The sequence below is a fragment of the Chelonus insularis genome, unplaced genomic scaffold (genome assembly GCF_013357705.1).
Source record: "Chelonus insularis isolate UGA/USDA-ARS -01 unplaced genomic scaffold, ASM1335770v1 scaffold_362_pilon, whole genome shotgun sequence".
NCBI lineage: Eukaryota > Metazoa > Arthropoda > Insecta > Hymenoptera > Braconidae > Chelonus > Chelonus insularis.
This window is the reverse complement of record NW_023276793.1, coordinates 594,575-613,373: the sequence shown is the minus strand read 5'-3', so window position 1 is coordinate 613,373 and position 18,799 is coordinate 594,575. Positions and strand designations below refer to the sequence as shown.

Sequence of the window (18,799 nt, the reverse complement as noted above, 5' to 3'; positions counted from 1 at the left end):
GATCACACAATAATTATTTACCATTCTAGATTTAATAATTAGTTGTATTTAAAAATAATTGTATTAGCTCTACCAAGTTAAATTTTTATTAAAGGCTGAGTTTTGAATAAATTCATGATGGTATAAATAAGAAAACAGTTGTTTGTGTCAATATATCATTTGTTAAAAGTTTATAAATATTGCCGTATTAACTATTTATGTATAGATATTTTATTGAATTTTTTAATAATAATATTTGTATGTATGTCATGTTTGTTAATGTTGATTATTCAATTTCTGCCAAAAGAAATGAATACTATTTAATGATAATAGGATTATATTTTACAAATTGACATTCTCTCGTTAAATTTACTGATATTATTTACAAAGTTTGAATTGAATATCTTTTATTAATAGAACACTTCAATGATTAAAAGAGTTTATTAATTACAAGTACTTACATCAAAAATTATTTAACAGGAAAACAAGAGATGAAGATAATAAATTTTATAAATGAATTATTCTTTCAATAATATAGATAAGATACAAGATCTTTCTTTCAACTGATAACTGATAATAAACAAAAGTCATGTTCTATAAACAATCACCTATCTCACTGAATATTGATTTTAATTTAATATTGATAAAAAAAATTAATATTTCGTTTAATAAATTGATGATAAATATAATAACAATTTTTGTAAATAATTATTAAGTATTAATTTTCTTAAAAAATAGATGAACCCCATTCATTGGTAGTGTAAAAAAAATCCGTGTGTCTATTTTTACTTTATGTTTATCATTCACAGTGACTTGATAATCTTCGAGAATTCTAATCAAACCGATTGCTGTTTGGAGTAGTCCAATTCTTGCACCTATACATGATAATTAAAACTAGTAGTTATATATTAATAATGTCAACACATTGATAATTTTAAAAAATGTCTAAAAATACCTATACAAATACGAGGACCTTCACCAAAAGGCATAAATGTACATGATGGTATTTTATTTTTATTTTCTTCGCTGAATCGATCTGGGTCAAACTGTTCTGGGTTAGGAAAATACTTTGGATCTTTCTGTATACCTGGTAGTGCTACGTAAACTGCAGTTCCTTTTTCTATAACTACGTTTGAGTTAGGAATCTAGAAAAGTATGTAAATAACTTAATTTATTCTTTCGATGATTATCGATTTAATCATAATAGATTATCATAAAAATAAAATTAAAATTTTACCTGATAATCATCATCAGCAACTCGATCGAGTATTGGAGCTGGTGGATAGAGTCTTAAAGTTTCATTGATAATTTGCATGAGATACTTCATATTATTTACTGAGTCATATGTTAATCCATTCTCCTTCAAGTTTTCACGAATTTCTTTTCTTGCACGATCTTGAATTTCTGGATTTCTTGCCAATTCATAAAGTGCAAATGCTATTGTGGTTGAACTCGATTCCAATCCTGCTATGAAGAAAATTGCTGATTGGGCAACTAAACTGTCACCTTCAAATTCTGTATGAAAAATAAAATATATACATAAAGAAAAATAATAAGCATTATAGTTGACTTATATACAAAAAGAAAAATTGAATAAAAATTATCCGATGCACACGGTAATCATGGTACACTGCATAAAAATAATAGAATTCATCCTCCAAGATAAGAATATCTAAGAAGTGGAGAGACAAATTAAACTATATTTCGTAGTAAATTTTATTTTTTCCGTTCAGTGTACCGCAATTACCCTGAACGCCAGAAAATTTTTACTTAATTTTTCTCTGTGTATACACCTATGTATTTTTTCAAGTATTAATACTTACTAAAAATTGATTCTTGCTTTTCAGTCTTTAGCTTAATTAAACTATCAATAATGTCTCCTCTTTCAGTTTTTGATTCTTCTCTAGCATTCAATGAACTCCAAAATACATTTCGGAAAAAATCAGTATTTTCTCCAAAAAAGGAAAATCTAAATAGTTGTGATAAGCTGGGGAAAAAAAACATGCCAAAAAATTGTACTGCTGTTAATAAAGTTGGTTTACGTGAACCTATAAAAAAATGGAAATAATTTATTTAAAAATATACTATTAATGATTTTTAGAATTTTTTATCATATTATTTACTGCGTGAATAGAACTCGGGTGTAGGAACTTCAAAAGAATTAGTACGAACACCAAAAGCTACACTCGATACAACATCAGTGGTATACATTTTGCTCATTTCTTTTGCTTCAATTGACTTTATTCCATTTACATCTTCTTTGAATTGATCATCTAAATAACTTTTAAGAAAATCTGAAGTTTCAACAATCAAACCAAATAACTGTTTTAATTTTCCACTTGTAAATACTGGAGATATTTTCGATCTGATATATTTCCACTGAGGATTATGAATAGAAAATAAATTGTCACTGCCAAGACGATCATTACGATTTCTTGCAGTAAAATAACGATTTTGAAAATAATTAAAGTCTTTTACAAACATTTGTTTGATTATTTCTGGATCCCTAAGCAATAAAAATGGTTTGTACATAATATAAATTCCCATGTAAGGTGGATCATTTTTAACTTGATGATAAAGTTCTCCGAAAAGAAATCCAGGAGCTGTTCGTTGAAAAAATGAATCTTTAAAATTTCCAAATATGATATTCGTCGGAAGTGTTGGAACTCCTTTCCTTTGCCAATAATTTAATTTATATTTAGCCCAAAAGTAAAAAAAAATAAATAAAGTAATTACACTTGTTATAATAATAGTAAAATAATTATTCATAATTGAAAACTTTAATCAAGAGTTTACTGAAGATATGTATATAGTTACAACATTTATCATCGAATAATCAAAAAACTAGAATCCTTCTTCAAGTAAGTTGCACTTTATACTGATGATAAGTGCACATTACAGCGTCAAACAGAGCTAAGTTTATCAACTGACTTGCACATCAAGAATGAAATGGTCTTGATGATATTTAATAATCACTTAAAAACAACATTAGTATGTCGACGAAGAAACGCATAATTGATAGCAATCAAGTAATCTCTATTTATGATAAAAAAAGAACATGAGAATGAATAATGAATTCTGTATGTAAACAAGATATTAAATTTTTATTCATATTTAAGATGATTGTTATCGAACAAAATGATATTATCGAAATAGTCAATCAATATAACATACTATCGTAAGTATTTTTATTAATTAAATTTACAAATTGAACTTTAATAATTATGATATAAAGATTAAACATCTTTCTAATCATTTCATAATGCGTTTAAATGATGAATTTATTTGTTCAAAGAAATAAGTACTTTACTACATTAAAAGATGACAAGTCTCTAATAATAATTGCTAATTGAAATGTGTTATTGAAAATTATTATATAACTAATAATTCGCTGCATAAACATATTTTACAATTCCAACAACCCAAAGACACAGTCAACATCGTATCATATGCTAATACTTTTTTTAAATTTTCCCGCTATTGTTCTCGACACCAATCAACACCTGAATAAACTGATCTTTGATATGATGGCGACTTTTTACGGAAAAAAAAGAAAAAAAAAATAATAAGTCAAATTAAAATTTTGTTAACTACAACAAGGATGATTAAATCGATAATAAATATTTATAACAAAATGTAGGTTTTTTTTAGTAATAGAAAGCTTCAGGATAGCCAACTTATATAATGAAATTATTAATTTAGTTTCGATTGTGCTTTCATATTTATTTATTTTCATAACATGTGTTAATTTCTTTAAAAAAATACCATTAAGTAATAAACTAAATCAGTACTTATGCTTATAATGAATAAAGTGTTTATTTAGTTTACTTATAATTTATTATTGATTATATTTTTAATGAATCCACACGGACGAATGATGTCTGTCTGTTTCTTGATTTGTGAAAATAGAAGAATGTTTACATGGAGTTGATAGATATATCTATAAACGGAGTTTAACTTTGTTTCTAAGATAAATGAAAGTCATCATTAGAAAAATTAGTAAGGTAAAGTGAAACGAATTATTATTTTTTTTTGTTTTTGTAACGTAATTTAATTTACATGGGGTGAAACCAGGTGGCATTACTGATAGATTACAACCCGCGTGCTAAGCATGAATATTAAGAGGTTATGTTAGACTCAAGTCATAACAGAAAACTCTAAACTATTTACGTTTGTTATTGAATTTTTCAATGAAATTTGTATCAGATATAAGTGCATTATTATTCACAAATTTAAACTAGTAAATTGACATTTTAATATATTCAATTTGTCATTAACATGCCTTCTTGGAATCAAATTCAATCTCAACTTCGACATCCAAACAATCCAGTAGTATTCTTTGACGTTTCTGTCGGCACAACAGAAATAGGACGTATGATATTCGAATTATTTGAAGACGTTTGTCCAAAAACATCAGAAAATTTTCGTCAATTCTGTACTGGAGAATATAGAAAAGATGGTGTACCATTAGGATTCAAAGGAGCTATATTTCACAGAGTTATCAAAGATTTTATGATTCAAGGAGGTGATTTTGTAAATGGAGATGGTACTGGAGTATTGAGTATTTACGGTGGAAGTACATTTCCTGATGAAAATTTTACATTAAAGCATGATTCTCCCGGACTTCTGTCCATGGCAAATAGTGGAAAGGACACAAATGGTTGTCAATTTTTTATAACTTGTGCAAAATGTAACTTTCTCGACGGAAAACATGTAGTTTTTGGTAGAGTAATTGATGGATTGCTTGTAATGAGAAAAGTAGAAAATGTTCCAACAGGTCCAAATAATAAACCGAAAATACCAGTAACTATATCACAATGTGGCCAAATGTAAAATCAACAATTAACGAATATTAATTATATTACTAACCAAAACATAAATTATGATAAATCTTATTTTCAAGTAAAATTTTAAAATAATTCGACAAACTTGTACAAAATATTTGTATTCACATAATTAATTCAAAACCAATTTGTTTCTCAAATTTATTTTAATAATTTTTGTACAGTAAAAGTTGCATTATATCATAATTAATAAAAGAAGTTTCTATAAATCAGAAATCATTTTTTTTTTCGTTTTATAATAATAATTTTTTGTATGAATAAATCATTTTATTTTATTCTATCAAGTAATACTTTTAATATATTATTTTCTCAGACAATTAATTAGTTTTACATATCATATTAAAACCATCCATAATATATATCGATAAATTTCAAAGATATTCATCAACTATTTATCATTCTAGTGCCATGTTAAATTGTATCGGTGCTTTTGTACAGAGTAAATTATCTTATTAATATCATTATTTAATAATCTGATATAGTTTCATAATAATTGTTGGTATACGAATATTTTAATTACTTATTCTATATTTTCAACAAGCACGTTAAAGTTTTATTCGTTTTCTACTTATTTTTTTAATGCTTATGACTTAATTTACTAACTACATCATACATTTTAATATAGGAATATATTTAACTGTAAAAGTCAATAAATACTTATGTTTTATATCAGTTTCTATTAGTTTAAATATTGGAAAATACTTAAACTATCTAATATGTACATGAATCGGCTCGAGTGATCTTAATATCCCTAAAACTATTTTTATTTATCAAAATTGTATCAAATAATTATATAATTCAGTATATTCAAGTAGTTATTTGATCTGCATTATATCAAAACTTCTTTACTAGTTTTTGGATAATCAAGATCACTTGATGATGAAGGTTCATCATCAGTGCGATATTTGTTAACCCTATCTAAAGCCTCGACTCACGGTAACAATAAAGGTTGTCTTTTTTTAGGTACCGTGAGTTGAATTGTATTCTACCGATTATTACAGATTAAATCATCATCTTGGTTATTGTCATGATGGTCAGTTTGAGATTTAATATTATCTTCAACAACCATAATTGGTGTCGCACCATCATGTAGAGCTGTTTTAGACTTAGCTCGTCTATAAGCATCTCTAGTGACACTTCGAGTAAAACTGAATTTCCTAACGAGTTTTTTATCCAATGGAGCTGGACTCTTCGGGCTTTTAGCCATCAATTCAATTACATCAGGTGACGATGCAGGTTCCCCTGACAATTCGTAATGCGTCAGGAGCACTTCAGTAGCGTGTTGTTCAATCACTTGAGCTGCATACTCAATATCATCTTCGGTGGCATTTTCTCTAGTGACACAAAATCTGATAACATATTGACCCATCATTCTTGATGGTATCATATGAATTTTTCCTGATGCATTGATGTTTGCAAGAAGCTCTTGATTTAATTCATCACTTCCTTTGAGTCTAAAACAGACCAAACCAACCTTTACTTCATTAAGAACTTCAAATCTTTTATTTTTTTTCATCAAAGCTTCGAATTTTTTTGCTAGTCTTATATGATTTCTAATATATTTTTGTAGTCCAATAATTCCGTAACTACGCATAACAAACCAGAGTTTTAAAGCCCGAAATCTTCTACTCAATGGAATGCCCCAATGACGGTAGTCAATAGACTCATTGGAGTTGGCATGTTGAAGATAAAGAGGATCTACTACCAAAGCTGATGTAAGTTTAAGCCGATCACGTACCCAAAGACAAGAACAATCAAAGTTGACCAAAAGCCATTTGTTGGGGTTGGTATTAAATGAATCAGCATATTCAATACCAGCCATAAGAGGTCTCAATTCTGGACAAATAAATGCATTACCACCATATGCTCCATCAACGTGAAGCCATATTCCTCCCACTGTATTGGTAACAGTAGCAGCTGAGTTAAGTTTAGTTTTACAAACCGCTCCAATCTCGACGAGATTATCAAAGGAGCAACATCCAGTTGATCCGAGTGTTGTCGATACAAAAAAGGGCACCAGACCTCTTTTAATGTCATCCTTAATTGCTATTTCAAGAGTACTACCACGTAGGCAACATCGATCGTCAGGTGCAAGGACTCGTAATTTTACCAAGCAAATCATAGCAGCTTTTTCTACACATGAATGTGACTCTGTTGAGCAATAAGCTACAAGTCTGGGTAAAAATGCTGAATCTTCAGTAGACGGATCCTGCTTTTTTAATAAATTTATCGCTTGAGTTCTTGCTGCTAGCATTGTAACAAGAATACATTCAGATGCTGACCCCTGAATTACTCCTCCACCTTTGGAGTTTTCATGTTCTGATAAAAATATCTTTGGTAAATTGATCGCTTTTGCATACCAATCTAAAACTATTGTTTCCAATTCGGTACATGCTGGACTTGCTGCCCAAGAAAAGCCAATACATCCTATTGCATCTGAGAGCATGTCTCCAAGTATTGATGGAAATGAGTTGCCAGAAGGAAAATAAGCATGGAAACGTGGATGTTGCCAATGAGTTATCTGATTACAATCATTTCTTTATTAATAAATAATCATTTATCGATATTTTAATAATATACACTATTCAATTTTTTTGGAAAAAAAGTTAAAATAATTTATTGGAACAATCACTAATTTAGTGATTAAATGTTATCAACTATTAATTTCAAAAATTTCAAAAAAAAATACTTAAATAAATTTACAAATATTAATATTATGCTTGTATCGATGATCAGTATTATTTTTATTCCCTTATAAGGGCTTAAATATAAATATTCAATATAACTTCTTTAAAAATATATATAATAAAATGCATCCATTGAAAGGATTAAAGTGTTTTAAAATTTAATATCATAAATCACAAATTGTTTTAAATTATTCATAATATCATTTAAAAACATTACCCGTGTACAAATACTAATATATATTAATTATGATCCCGTCAAAATAGAAAAGTATAACTTTTATCTTTATTGTTATTGTATTTATGTCATGCTTTTTATAAGTGAACATTTGTTTGAGTAAAATTTTTCTAACAGTTTTTTTCAAAAGGTTTAATATAACTTATTTTCCTCTATAGTTATTAACCAATTCAACTTGAAATCAGAAAAAAGTTTATCTTCCACTTTTTTCTCCCGACAAAAAGCCGCTTGAACAGTGTATATATCTTTAATTTAAACATACAAACATGCATCTTGTGTTAGTCACAATGAGGTACTTACACCTGGCATTATTTTATTTTCTATGTCTTTCATAATTTCATCCCATGATTCAGGCTTCAGAGGGGCTTCTTTGGGTAAGAGTGGTCGCAAATACCCTGGATCAACGTTTGCTGTTACTCTTCTTGATTCAATTGACCAAAGATATTGACAAATATATTCTACCATCTCTTTACCACGAACTCGAAATTCGTCGATATTCATTTTTATTATCTGAAATTTATAAAAAATTATATAATGATAATATTTTTATTCCAAGAACTTACTGAAAAATATTTTTTAAAGTTTCATTGATTAGTCAAAGAGATGTGCATAAAAAATTGAAATCATAGTTTCATAAAATATTATTACCTATGTTTTTAACCAATTAGAAGTGACTAAAATCGCAAACCGCTAAACATTTTTCAATAAAATCGACGGATTCAAGTAAAAACATCAATTCTCGATTAAAGTTAATTCAATATGTTTATTAAACCATCCACATTAAATACATAATCGATTATAAGTCACTATTGGCAGTAGATTAAAACTTTTATCATTTTTAACTAATTGAAGTGACTACCTTTGAGAAATTTTTGTATGTTTTAAGTATTTTTTAATATGAATAATTAAGCAAAGAGATAACTAAAAAATTTTTCGCACTTTAATTTCAATTAATAAATAACCTCGTAAATCCATAGAAAATGATTTACTTTACTACTGACTTTTCACTTGATAAGATTAAAGCTGTAACAGAAAAATTCTTCTAGACTCAAGAGCGGCAGTTCGAATACTAAAAGCTATGGAAAGTAAATTATAGGAAAATATAACAGAGGAAGAGAGAAGGAATGAGGGAAAAAGAGACTATATGATCGGTCCAGGGGTTGTTAGGGGATATAATACCCCTCTTCCTTCTCCAACTCCTGGTTGTTTATTAATAGCCGCTTACTCTTTACCTAGATTGATTGACAACACACGTTTATGAAGAAGCATTTGACTACGGGTCACTGATCAATATGTGCAATACAATATAGAAATGTTATTATTTTATTAGTAGCTTTATACACACATGTATCATACACAACTCGACACTTCATGCTTGATCTCGGCTTCCGCATGAATTGCTTCAGTTATGGATGTTCATTCCAAACGTTATTATTAATCGATTATTAAAAAAGAAAGTGACAATACATACACATTTTTACTTTATCACGTGTTGCTTTATTTGTAAAAATTACTCTTTAAGTTAATATTAACTTTGATAAACAAATTACTCGAGCTTCTGGTAATTTCTTCAAAAATTATTGTCAATTAAATTATAAAATTAAGTTGATTGATCTAACTGTGTTGAAAAGAAAAACTTTATTATTTTTTACAGTAAATCTAGATAAAGTTGAAGTCAAACAAGAATAACAAATAATTTTAACAAACAAAATTTATTTCTTTTGTTAATATTGATTTATTTGGCTTAACAATTATTTTCTAAATTTTATCATTATCATTTTTAATTATACTATTACTTTCATCATATTCCTATTGCATTATTGCAAAGGCAGTATAACATGACTTTAACAATCATTTTCGATGATAATATGTAATAGTAATATATTATGTTTTGAAGTTGACTAAAGGAATCAGTTATTTTCATTAATTGAATCTTGAGTAAATCTCTTCATAGATGTTTTATACTCGACCATTTGGTGATCTCCCACGAGAAGGAGAAGAAAGAGGTGAAAAAGGTTCTGGGCTGCAATCATTACTACTTCCTCTTCGACTGCTATTTCCTGATGATGTTTTTAACCGGACCATTGTGTCCAAATGACGAAATCTATTAAAACAATTTGATAAGAAATCAGTTGATTTTATATAAATCTATGTTACCATCAAAATAATAAATATACAACTTACCGAAGAGCAACTTCACTAGTATTATCTGTAGATTCTCGAGACATTAAATAAGCTAAAGGCCATGATATCCATGATTTCCTAAAAAAAATATTAATTAACTAATCAAATTAAATTCATATAACACTTAAAAACAATGAATAATTTATTTACGTTGTACGAGGATTAGACCCAATGCCACCAATTGTAGCTTGAGTTTCTAATTTAGCTTCTGGTCGATTGGGTGTTTTAGTAAAGCCTGGCTGTATAGCTGGGTCAGATACCATACGAACGAAGAAAGATCTTCTTTGTTCCAGGGTTGCTTTTCTCTTTTTCTCTCTAATATCTGCAAGCTTGTCCACATCTTCTTTAGATTCGAGAATTTCAGATAGAAATTCTGTTATAATATTCCAAGCGATCACTAATATAAAATTAAAAATTTTTCATTTTTATAAAGGTAGTCATTTCGAAGAAATGGATATGAGAAAATTGATAAAAGTAATCATATGAAAGCATTATTGTATTACTATGTTCATAAATGACTTACAAACATCTTCAGATGTTGCATGTGGAGCTGCTAAAGCAAAACGTATTGTAAATTTGTGATTCACTTTAGCAGGTACCATGTGAATTTTTCCAGAATCGTTGATAACACTTAAGAGTTTCTGGTTAAGTTTATCTGACCCTTTGGCTCGAAAACAAACAAGTCCTAACTAGAGAACAAATAAATATATATAAATTAGATTTAAATACTATATTTTCTACGTTGATGGATAATTTTTTTCGTTATTCATGATGATTACCAATCTAATAATATAAAAATAATTACCACAACATTATTACAAACTTCAAATCTGTCATCTTTTCTCACGAGTGCCTCAAATTCTTTAGCTAATTTACAATGGTTCCGGATATAAGTTTGAAGACCACTAATTCCATAATTTCTCATAACAAACCAGAGTTTGAGAGATCTAAACCTTCTACTAAGTGGAATGCTCCAATGTCTGAGATAAATAATATTAATTAGTAAAATGATTTTAATTTTGGTATTCATTATAAATTAGAAAATTAATTATAAATCTACTTGCCTGTAATCAATTGCGGTATCTGCATGTGTATGTTGAAGGTATAGAGGATCAACAACAAGAGCACTCGTGAGTTTGAATCGATCTCGTACCCAAAGACACGAACAATCAAAATTCGTTAAAAGAAATTTATTGGTATTTGTATTGAAGGAGTCTGCGTACTCGATTCCTGCCATTAAATACCTTAGCTCAGGACAGATAAATGCGTTACCAGCATAAGCAGCATCCACGTGAAGCCAAATCTATATTTTACCAATAAATGAATAAGTTTTGAAATTATGACAAAACAATAAATATAAATAATTTACATACTCCTGGATATTTTTTACAAACTGGACCAATTTCTTCAAGATTATCGAAGGAACAACATGCAGTTGTCCCAAAAGTTGTTGAAACAAAGAACGGAATCTTTCCTATTGCAATATCATCCTCAATCGCTTGTCTTAAAGTTTCACCTCTAAGAACACTGTTTTCATCTGGCTCTAAAATTCTGAGCTTCACAAAGCATATCATAGCATCCTTTTCAGCACAACTGTGAGATTCACGACTGCAGTAAGCCATTAGTTTTCCCAACAAAGTTATTTCATCAACTTTAGCATATTCTGGATTTTCTTTAAGTCGAGCAATCGCTTGTGCCCGTGCTGCAAGCATACATACTAGAACACATTCTGAAGCAGAACCCTAAGAGAAAAAAGAATATTAATGAATCAAATATAATTGACGTTTATATATTATTCAAATAGTATACAATTATTGTTGATTTTTTAACAATTATTATAAAGATGACTATGATGATGAGAAAAATTATAAAAGTAAATGAGCAGGCAAAAAATAACTTACTTACTTGTATAACACCACCACCAGTGCTGCCAGGACTGAAGTATAGGAAATCTTTCGGTAGATTCATTGCTTTTCCTGTAATATAACTCGTTAACGTAATTGCAAATTATTGGAAATTAATTAATAATAAATTTTAAAGATTTACCAAACCAATCACAAACAATTGTTTCTAACTCTGTACAAGCTGGACTTGCTGCCTAGAATAAAAGCAAACTATGTTGAAAATGATCATGATAAAAAGTTTTTATGATATTGTGTACTTTTCCATTTTTTTTATTAACTCCTTAATTAAATATTTATGCATTCAATATTATTGATTTTATACATAAGACTATCTCACCTTTCATTTACACCCAATATAAATTATAAAATCATATAATTATCGATTTTATCAATCAATTAAATAATTCTATTAGTCATGAAATGCATAAGTTGTTATTGCAAAATTACAATATTTATTTAATCGATTGTTACAAACTTTCAAAGGTTCATTAAAAATTACTTTGTTTTTGAATTTTATTATAACATCTATAATGAAATACATTTATCTCCTTAGGAATAATCATATGTTAATTCATGAAGTTTATTTGAACTTTGATAAGTGAAATGATCAATGCTTGATCAGACGTTTTTGGCTGTTAATTCTCACTGTCAGTCTCAGTAATAAAAAAAAACTTAACTTAAGTTTTTTTAATTCAAATTTTAATAAGATTTTTTATAGTAATTTTACAATTCGAACAAAAAAAATTACTTCGATTTTATAATTAGAAAATTACTCGATGCTTTTTCTCACCGTATTTTCAATAAGGTGAATATTTTAATAAAGACTAGATGACTGTTTAATTTCGTAATTAAATTATCAATCAAGAAAGATTCAAAAATAACCATATCACTACTAATTATGAATAAAAAAGAAACAATAGTCGAATTGAAAGATTGGACTATAATAAAGGATATAAAACAAATTCTATTTTCTTCTTACCCAAGAAAACCCAATACATCCAATGGCATCTGATAACATGTCACCAAGAATTGATGGAAAGGAATTACCGGCCGGAAAGTAAGCATGAAAACGCGGATGCTGCCAGTGAGTAATCTGTAATGTGATGAAGGGATTATTGATTTGATTCATATCGAAGTCAATCCTGGTCCTTTTTTTTATAGCCTATTTGATGAAAATGATCTAACTTGATTAAGATTAAATATCATCAATCACACACTCACTCCTGGCATTATCTTACTCTCCACATCGTTCATGATATCCTCCCAAGGTTCTCCATCGATAGGTGCTTCAGATGGTAGAAGAGGTCGAAGATACCCAGGACCAACATCTGGAGTAACTCTTCTATTATGAATATTATTTATGAAATCGCAAATGTATTCCACCATCTCTTTACCACGAACTCGGAACTCATCTACATCCATGACTTCTATTTATAATTTATTTTTCCCTAAATAAATTGATAAAAAATAATTATTTGATGGTTGAGATGCAACTTGTTGCTTGTCACTTTCTTATTTTTTAACTCATGTTGAAAAGAAGCTGATTTTGAAAACTTGCACTACAAGATATTGATAATTATCACAATTAATTATTTTAAAAATAAAAAGAAATTGAAATTACCGAAAAAATTTATATAAATAAATAAAGAATTAAATATGATTCTATGATAACTTGGAACACAAGAAAAGTTTTTACCTGCTGCTTTTATATAATACGGAATGGTATCAATAGACACAAAGGTGCATTAAGGAGAACTTGGTGAGAACTGAGTTGTCTTAAAGGGACCCGGCAGTAGTCAAAAATCAGCAATAAGACACCATCATCTTTGTCGATTTCTTCTTCATGCGCAAGCGTTCTTTTGGGGTGAATCGAGACCATATCAGAACTAGATTTCTCCCTTATTATTTTGCCTTTTGTATTTGTACTCTTCTCAATTCACCAACTGAAATATTATGTATGGATATGTCACATATAAGAGAAATTATAAAGCCCAATGACAGCATCACAATTATGATTACATTCACTCAGAAGAAATCATAAAAATCCTATAATTTTTTTATTCCATATAATCTATATTCATGAATAAATTAATACTATTAGATAATAATGAATTTTTAATTTTTTTTATAAAAAGTAAAAAAATCATTGATATTATGGTACTTGAGAAGAAGAGTTTATTGTGTCTAAGAATATATTATCTTCTTACAAGGGGGATTGTTAATATTATAATACACTCCATTTGAAGTTCTTTTAAATAATAAAACAAGCATTAAATAAATAATTATAAAAATAAAACTTTTTTTATTGATGTAATATCTTATTATAACTCGATGATGAATATCTTTTTGATTTTTCTATTAATTTTCAAAAATGGTAAATAAAATTATACATTATTTTAAAAGAAAATTATCATTAGAATAATATAAATCATTTATCTGCCGCTTTTTAATAAGATTGAATTCATTTATATCTTATTATATACAATAATTCACAAACTACTTGAGTAAATTGGACGTTTATTTTGCACACTGCGTGGTCTGCTGAAGTGAGCATGGTTGTAATCAAAAGTGATATCATTTTATTAAACAGTTGTCACGAACAGAAATTGGAAAAAAAATAGAATCATCTTTTCATTATAAATAGCTAGTTGTCTAGATTTACTGATAATTGCAGTTTTCTTATTAAAAAAATATGCATTGATGTTCAATGATTACGTACATAATTAAAACAAAATAATTTACTATTTCATATCATAATAATCTATGAATTTAAATTATTCGAGTTTTCATACATCTTCAGATGCAAGTTCGATTCATAATTAATATTTCCACAATGATTATGTTAATATTATTATTATTTTTAATTGATTATAAAATTAGCTTTTTTAGTAGGTGTAGCAAATATCTTATCCTTTTTTTACATAACCTTAGCTATTATTACTAAACAGAATAATAATGATGTTTAATTGAATGTGAAATAAGTAATATATTGTAATCATTGTACTATTGAATAATGAAATTTAAAATGAAATTTTTGAATTACACCCTAGTCTATAATGTGATTCATTCAGTGAGTTACTCAAGCGTACGTGAAATGACGTACTTAATAGGTATTAAAAAAAAATTTCATAATGCTGGAATGCAGGGTCACCACCATGATACGAGGGGGAAATCGTTTAATAATGCAATATGACGTTAAAGCTTCGTTGTAGTGCTATTCCTGCTATGCCGCATACTACTGCTCACTATATTCATCCTATACGTTCATGGCTTCATTGGATTGTCGTCTGTCAACACTTGGAAGATGTATATCTATATTCCTATCACCGAATGTTGATTGAAAATTATTGAAGGCGATATATAATCTTTTTTCTTTCCTTCTTTTTCTTCTGTTCTCTCTTCTGTATTTTAATGTACTACACTCCTCCGCATCTTTTATTTTCAAATCTTTGTCCACTGCTCAATCAATTATCGATCGCTTCAATAAATAATATTATTGCAAAAGAACCATAAAAATTTTTATATATATTTGTTTATCATTATAAATATTTAAGTGTAATGGTCTATTGAGTCGTTAAGAATGAAAATATTTACTCTATAGTATTCTAGTATTTTCATGTAGCTCTCAATGAAATTTTAATGTCGGAATGTCCTCAAACGTGACTGGAATGTGTTGAATGATCCCATTTCTTAGTGATCTAAAGCTACATTGAACTTATAGCATAACTTTGACCTGAAAAATTTTTTCGCATGACTTAAATACTCCAAGTTCAATTTTAGAACCATAAAATGTTTATGACATAGCTTGAAATTCTTCAGAGTTCTTGTAGTTTTGATTAACAAAAAATATCAATGACTTCAACTAATTTTAATTCAGATTCATCTTTTGATTTATTAAAAATATTGCTATTATTTATTATATAAATTTGCTCTAATTGAAAAAAAATTTATTGTATTTCTTTTAATACATAAATTACAATTATTGCAGATGACACGAGTAAAATCTAAATTTAGAAAACAAGCTGATGAAGACGTTGCAATTGAAGAATTACATACAATATTTGGGAAATTACCTTTAACTACAAAAAAATATTTGAAGATGAAAGTTAATAATGGAACTAAATTGAGGAATGTACTGAGATATGCTTTAAAAGAATTTCCTAAATTTGATAACATATTATGGACCGGTTGTGGAAAAGGAGGCATAAATAAAATAATAACTTGCGTTGAAATATTCAAAAGAAAAAATCCTGGATTACATCAACTAACGAAACTACGATTCAGAAAGTAAGTATAATTCAACAATTTTTTTGTTTTTATTATTATATGTATAATTTCATTAATTAATTATTTTAGTGGATATGGAGATACACAACTGGAAGATCAAAAACAAGTTGCTGAAATAAATATCTTATTATCAAAAAAAGCTCTTAAAAAAAAATCCAAGGCTGAATAAATCGAGTATTAAAATAATGAAGCATTGAAAATTCATTATTTAAGTAACAAATAAAGAAATTTATGTAAAAAAAATTAATTAAAAAAGTTTATTCTCTATTTAAGGGTACATAAATATCTAATCATAACTTCATAAATTTAGTAGAATTATTCAATTATAACTACTCTATACATGAGTACGATGTTCACAATAATTTAAAAGTTATAGTAAAAGGTGTTCTCTGAGAGTAACTAATTATTTTATAAATTTTATTTTCAACTAAGATATTTGTTTAGTGGCAATTTTTCTCCCTTGTATTTTTAATACTTCATTGAAATGCCATTAATACATCGAATGTAAATAAACAGTATAAAAAAAGTCAATTGTTTAAATATCATTGTATGTGTAAAATTAATCGTATCATCAATAACTTAGTGACACTCGTTCCTATTTTTACTGTTTTATTTTATATTAAAACTTCTGTTTACTAATTTTACACACCTACTCACATACATATCTACATACACACAACTTACGTTTAAGAAAATCATATGATTAGATATTTTATATTTATTATACATTAAAAAATTTCGATAAAGAGTGGATCCTTTAAATTGTAAATTGATGAGTCATTATTTAATATATCTTGCAATCACACTGCACTCATTGACTATTATTTTGATGTCAGAAATATTTTCTGCAACGTCATTATCTCTCCTACAAATTTAATTCACAGTTTATATGAATCATATGTAAATTAACAAAATCCCTGCACGTCTTCAATATTTATGCCTCGCTTTCTGTAGTATTATTAGGAGGAATTGCAACAGCTGGAACAGGAGCTGGAGTATTGGCAGTAGTGATATTGGTAGTAGCGGGAGCAGTTGCAGTAGTAGTTACATTAGTAGTGCTTGGATTAGTTGTAATAGTAGTTATAGTAGCAGCAGCAACAACTGAAGTAGTAACAGTTGTATTAGGAATAGTCGCAGCAATCGTAATAGCACTACCAGTGGTCATAGTTGTACTGGTAATGGTTGTTATAGCACTGCCATCTTCTTTGATTATTGGCACAATCAGATTATCTTTTGACATCAATTTATATTTGGTTACAAATGCTGTAAATCTATAATAAAGATATTATATTAATTTTTTTAATAAAATAAAAAATATTTACTGAAGTAAAAATAAAAAATATTAAAATATTATTTACCTTCGACAAAGGAAAGTCTCGTGTTCAAATGGCTCAAAAATATTTAAATGATGAAAATACGCATGAGAAAAAATTCTGTAGACACGACGACAAACAGATCCCAATTTAGCAACAGAAGATTCTTTGATACTAACTCTACTAGGAAAATATTTATTACTATTAAGCAAACAAGCCGCGCCATCGAGAGTATGTCTCGTGTAATCAATGGCAGGGCACTCTTTTGGAGTTTTATGTGCAGCACAGAGGAATATCCATTGTTCAGTGGCAGTCATCTGTGTACAAGACTGAGGATCACAGTCCTCTTGTAATCGAACTGCTAATCCATTCAACTCCATACAAAATTGTCGAAGATGTTCATATTTCCACACACCTTCATCTTGAAATTCAGGCATGTTTAGAATAGAATCAATATTAGTTGGATCTCGTCGAATTGTTTGTTGTATATATTGTTGAACTGCTAACGTACTGTCCATTTCTTCAAAGGATTCATCAGGCCACCGGCAAAAATCCTATTAATTAGAAATAAGTATAATTATGGATTTAACAGTCAATGAACATCTAATTATAACCACACATATACTGATCATGCTAGAGATAAAATTGACGAGCTGTCCAACAAGAAGCTCAACCAAGAATAAATTTATCATCAAAGTATAAGCATATACAAGTAAAAAATTAACTTGAGCTGTATCATAAACAATACATATTTAAAAAGCAAAATTCAATAAAGATTAAATTAAACATTTTTGCAACACTATGAATATATACTAACTTTAGCCGATGTTCCTGGCCTATTTCTTCTTAATATTGTTGAACCATCAGCCATCTTCATTTTGTTTATTATCCCAATTGATAATTTTGCTGCTGCTTCAGTATTTAATGTAACTATATGATTCTGTTAGTCTCCTTATGTCAACCTGTCGATTTTTTACGTGAATATTCTAAAAACTAGGATTGACAACTGGAATATGTATAACAATTCACCACGGCATAAAATAAATAATGTGTAAGAGGATATCGAATGTATTTTACTGATTTCTAAGGTAGCTTCATGTAAAGATTCCAACTACAATATTTCTCAAGCTATAATCGATTATAATTAACTCCAAAATACATTCTTCATTGTTTTGCTCCGAAATCTGATTCATTAGATAGTTCATTATTGGAATTTTAGTACTCGTAAAAAAATGCATAATATTACTAAAAAAATATTTAATTTTAAAAATTAATTTATTACATTAAAAAACAATTTAAAAATTCATGATTGTACTTTTCTTACGGTAGTAAACAACATTGTTACTCTGTCCAACAGATGGTAACT

The 18,799-nt window shown here is 27.9% G+C and overlaps 5 protein-coding genes across 5 annotated transcripts; 1 reads left to right on the top strand and 4 right to left on the bottom strand.

Annotated features, from left to right (window-relative positions):
- Positions 1-472: 472 nt before the first annotated feature.
- Positions 473-2,933, bottom strand: LOC118073598 (cytochrome P450 6k1-like). The gene is made up of 5 exons (XM_035094204.1): positions 2,103-2,933; positions 1,803-2,027; positions 1,217-1,494; positions 935-1,124; positions 473-854 (listed from the first exon to the last, which is right to left on the bottom strand). The coding sequence occupies exons 1-5, from the start codon at positions 2,746-2,748 to the stop codon at positions 691-693; spliced, it is 1,503 nt and encodes a 500-aa protein (XP_034950095.1). The 5' UTR covers positions 2,749-2,933; the 3' UTR covers positions 473-690.
- A 737-nt stretch (positions 2,934-3,670) lies between these two features.
- LOC118073603 (peptidyl-prolyl cis-trans isomerase H) lies at positions 3,671-4,940 on the top strand. The gene is made up of 2 exons (XM_035094214.1): positions 3,671-3,983; positions 4,054-4,940. The coding sequence occupies exon 2, from the start codon at positions 4,258-4,260 to the stop codon at positions 4,810-4,812; it is 555 nt and encodes a 184-aa protein (XP_034950105.1). The 5' UTR covers positions 3,671-3,983; positions 4,054-4,257; the 3' UTR covers positions 4,813-4,940.
- Positions 4,941-5,559: 619 nt separating this feature from the next.
- On the bottom strand, positions 5,560-8,499 carry LOC118073597 (tyrosine decarboxylase-like). Its single transcript, XM_035094203.1, has 3 exons — positions 8,394-8,499; positions 8,046-8,255; positions 5,560-7,344 (listed from the first exon to the last, which is right to left on the bottom strand). The coding sequence occupies exons 2-3, from the start codon at positions 8,244-8,246 to the stop codon at positions 5,809-5,811; spliced, it is 1,737 nt and encodes a 578-aa protein (XP_034950094.1). The 5' UTR covers positions 8,247-8,255; positions 8,394-8,499; the 3' UTR covers positions 5,560-5,808.
- Positions 8,500-9,672: 1,173 nt separating this feature from the next.
- Positions 9,673-13,589, bottom strand: LOC118073596 (aromatic-L-amino-acid decarboxylase-like). The gene is made up of 12 exons (XM_035094202.1): positions 13,530-13,589; positions 13,055-13,281; positions 12,813-12,926; positions 11,976-12,027; positions 11,835-11,905; positions 11,303-11,671; positions 10,994-11,232; positions 10,735-10,909; positions 10,453-10,618; positions 10,080-10,326; positions 9,930-10,007; positions 9,673-9,849 (listed from the first exon to the last, which is right to left on the bottom strand). The coding sequence occupies exons 2-12, from the start codon at positions 13,253-13,255 to the stop codon at positions 9,705-9,707; spliced, it is 1,857 nt and encodes a 618-aa protein (XP_034950093.1). The 5' UTR covers positions 13,256-13,281; positions 13,530-13,589; the 3' UTR covers positions 9,673-9,704.
- Positions 13,590-16,369: 2,780 nt separating this feature from the next.
- On the bottom strand, positions 16,370-18,495 carry Mob4 (MOB kinase activator 4). The gene is made up of 3 exons (XM_035094211.1): positions 18,251-18,495; positions 17,479-17,987; positions 16,370-17,391 (listed from the first exon to the last, which is right to left on the bottom strand). The coding sequence occupies exons 1-3, from the start codon at positions 18,308-18,310 to the stop codon at positions 17,055-17,057; spliced, it is 906 nt and encodes a 301-aa protein (XP_034950102.1). The 5' UTR covers positions 18,311-18,495; the 3' UTR covers positions 16,370-17,054.
- Between the last annotated feature and the right edge of the window lie 304 nt (positions 18,496-18,799).

What these genes read in the sequence shown, in the direction of transcription:
- LOC118073598 (XM_035094204.1), bottom strand. Translation starts at nt 2,748, where the DNA reads ATGAATAATTATTTTACTATTATTATAACAAGTGTAATTACTTTATTT. An exon ending in AAAGCAAGAATCAATTTTTA is followed by an intron (nt 1,495 to 1,802) that starts GTAAGTATTAAT and finishes TTTTTCATACAG; the next exon opens with AATTTGAAGGTGACAGTTTA. An exon ending in TTGCTGATGATGATTATCAG is followed by an intron (nt 1,125 to 1,216) that starts GTAAAATTTTAA and finishes ATACTTTTCTAG; the next exon opens with ATTCCTAACTCAAACGTAGT.
- LOC118073597 (XM_035094203.1), bottom strand. Translation starts at nt 8,246, where the DNA reads ATGAATATCGACGAATTTCGAGTTCGTGGTAAAGAGATGGTAGAATAT. An exon ending in AAAATAAAATAATGCCAGGT is followed by an intron (nt 7,345 to 8,045) that starts GTAAGTACCTCA and finishes GATTGTAATCAG; the next exon opens with ATAACTCATTGGCAACATCC.
- LOC118073596 (XM_035094202.1), bottom strand. Translation starts at nt 13,255, where the DNA reads ATGGATGTAGATGAGTTCCGAGTTCGTGGTAAAGAGATGGTGGAATAC. An exon ending in GATGTATTGGGTTTTCTTGG is followed by an intron (nt 12,028 to 12,812) that starts GTAAGAAGAAAA and finishes CTTTTATTCTAG; the next exon opens with GCAGCAAGTCCAGCTTGTAC. An exon ending in CTGGTGGTGGTGTTATACAA is followed by an intron (nt 11,672 to 11,834) that starts GTAAGTAAGTTA and finishes TTTTTCTCTTAG; the next exon opens with GGTTCTGCTTCAGAATGTGT.
- LOC118073603 (XM_035094214.1), top strand. Translation starts at nt 4,258, where the DNA reads ATGCCTTCTTGGAATCAAATTCAATCTCAACTTCGACATCCAAACAAT.
- Mob4 (XM_035094211.1), bottom strand. Translation starts at nt 18,310, where the DNA reads ATGAAGATGGCTGATGGTTCAACAATATTAAGAAGAAATAGGCCAGGA. An exon ending in GGCCAGGAACATCGGCTAAA is followed by an intron (nt 17,988 to 18,250) that starts GTTAGTATATAT and finishes TCTAATTAATAG; the next exon opens with GATTTTTGCCGGTGGCCTGA. An exon ending in GAGACTTTCCTTTGTCGAAG is followed by an intron (nt 17,392 to 17,478) that starts GTAAATAATATT and finishes TCTTTATTATAG; the next exon opens with ATTTACAGCATTTGTAACCA.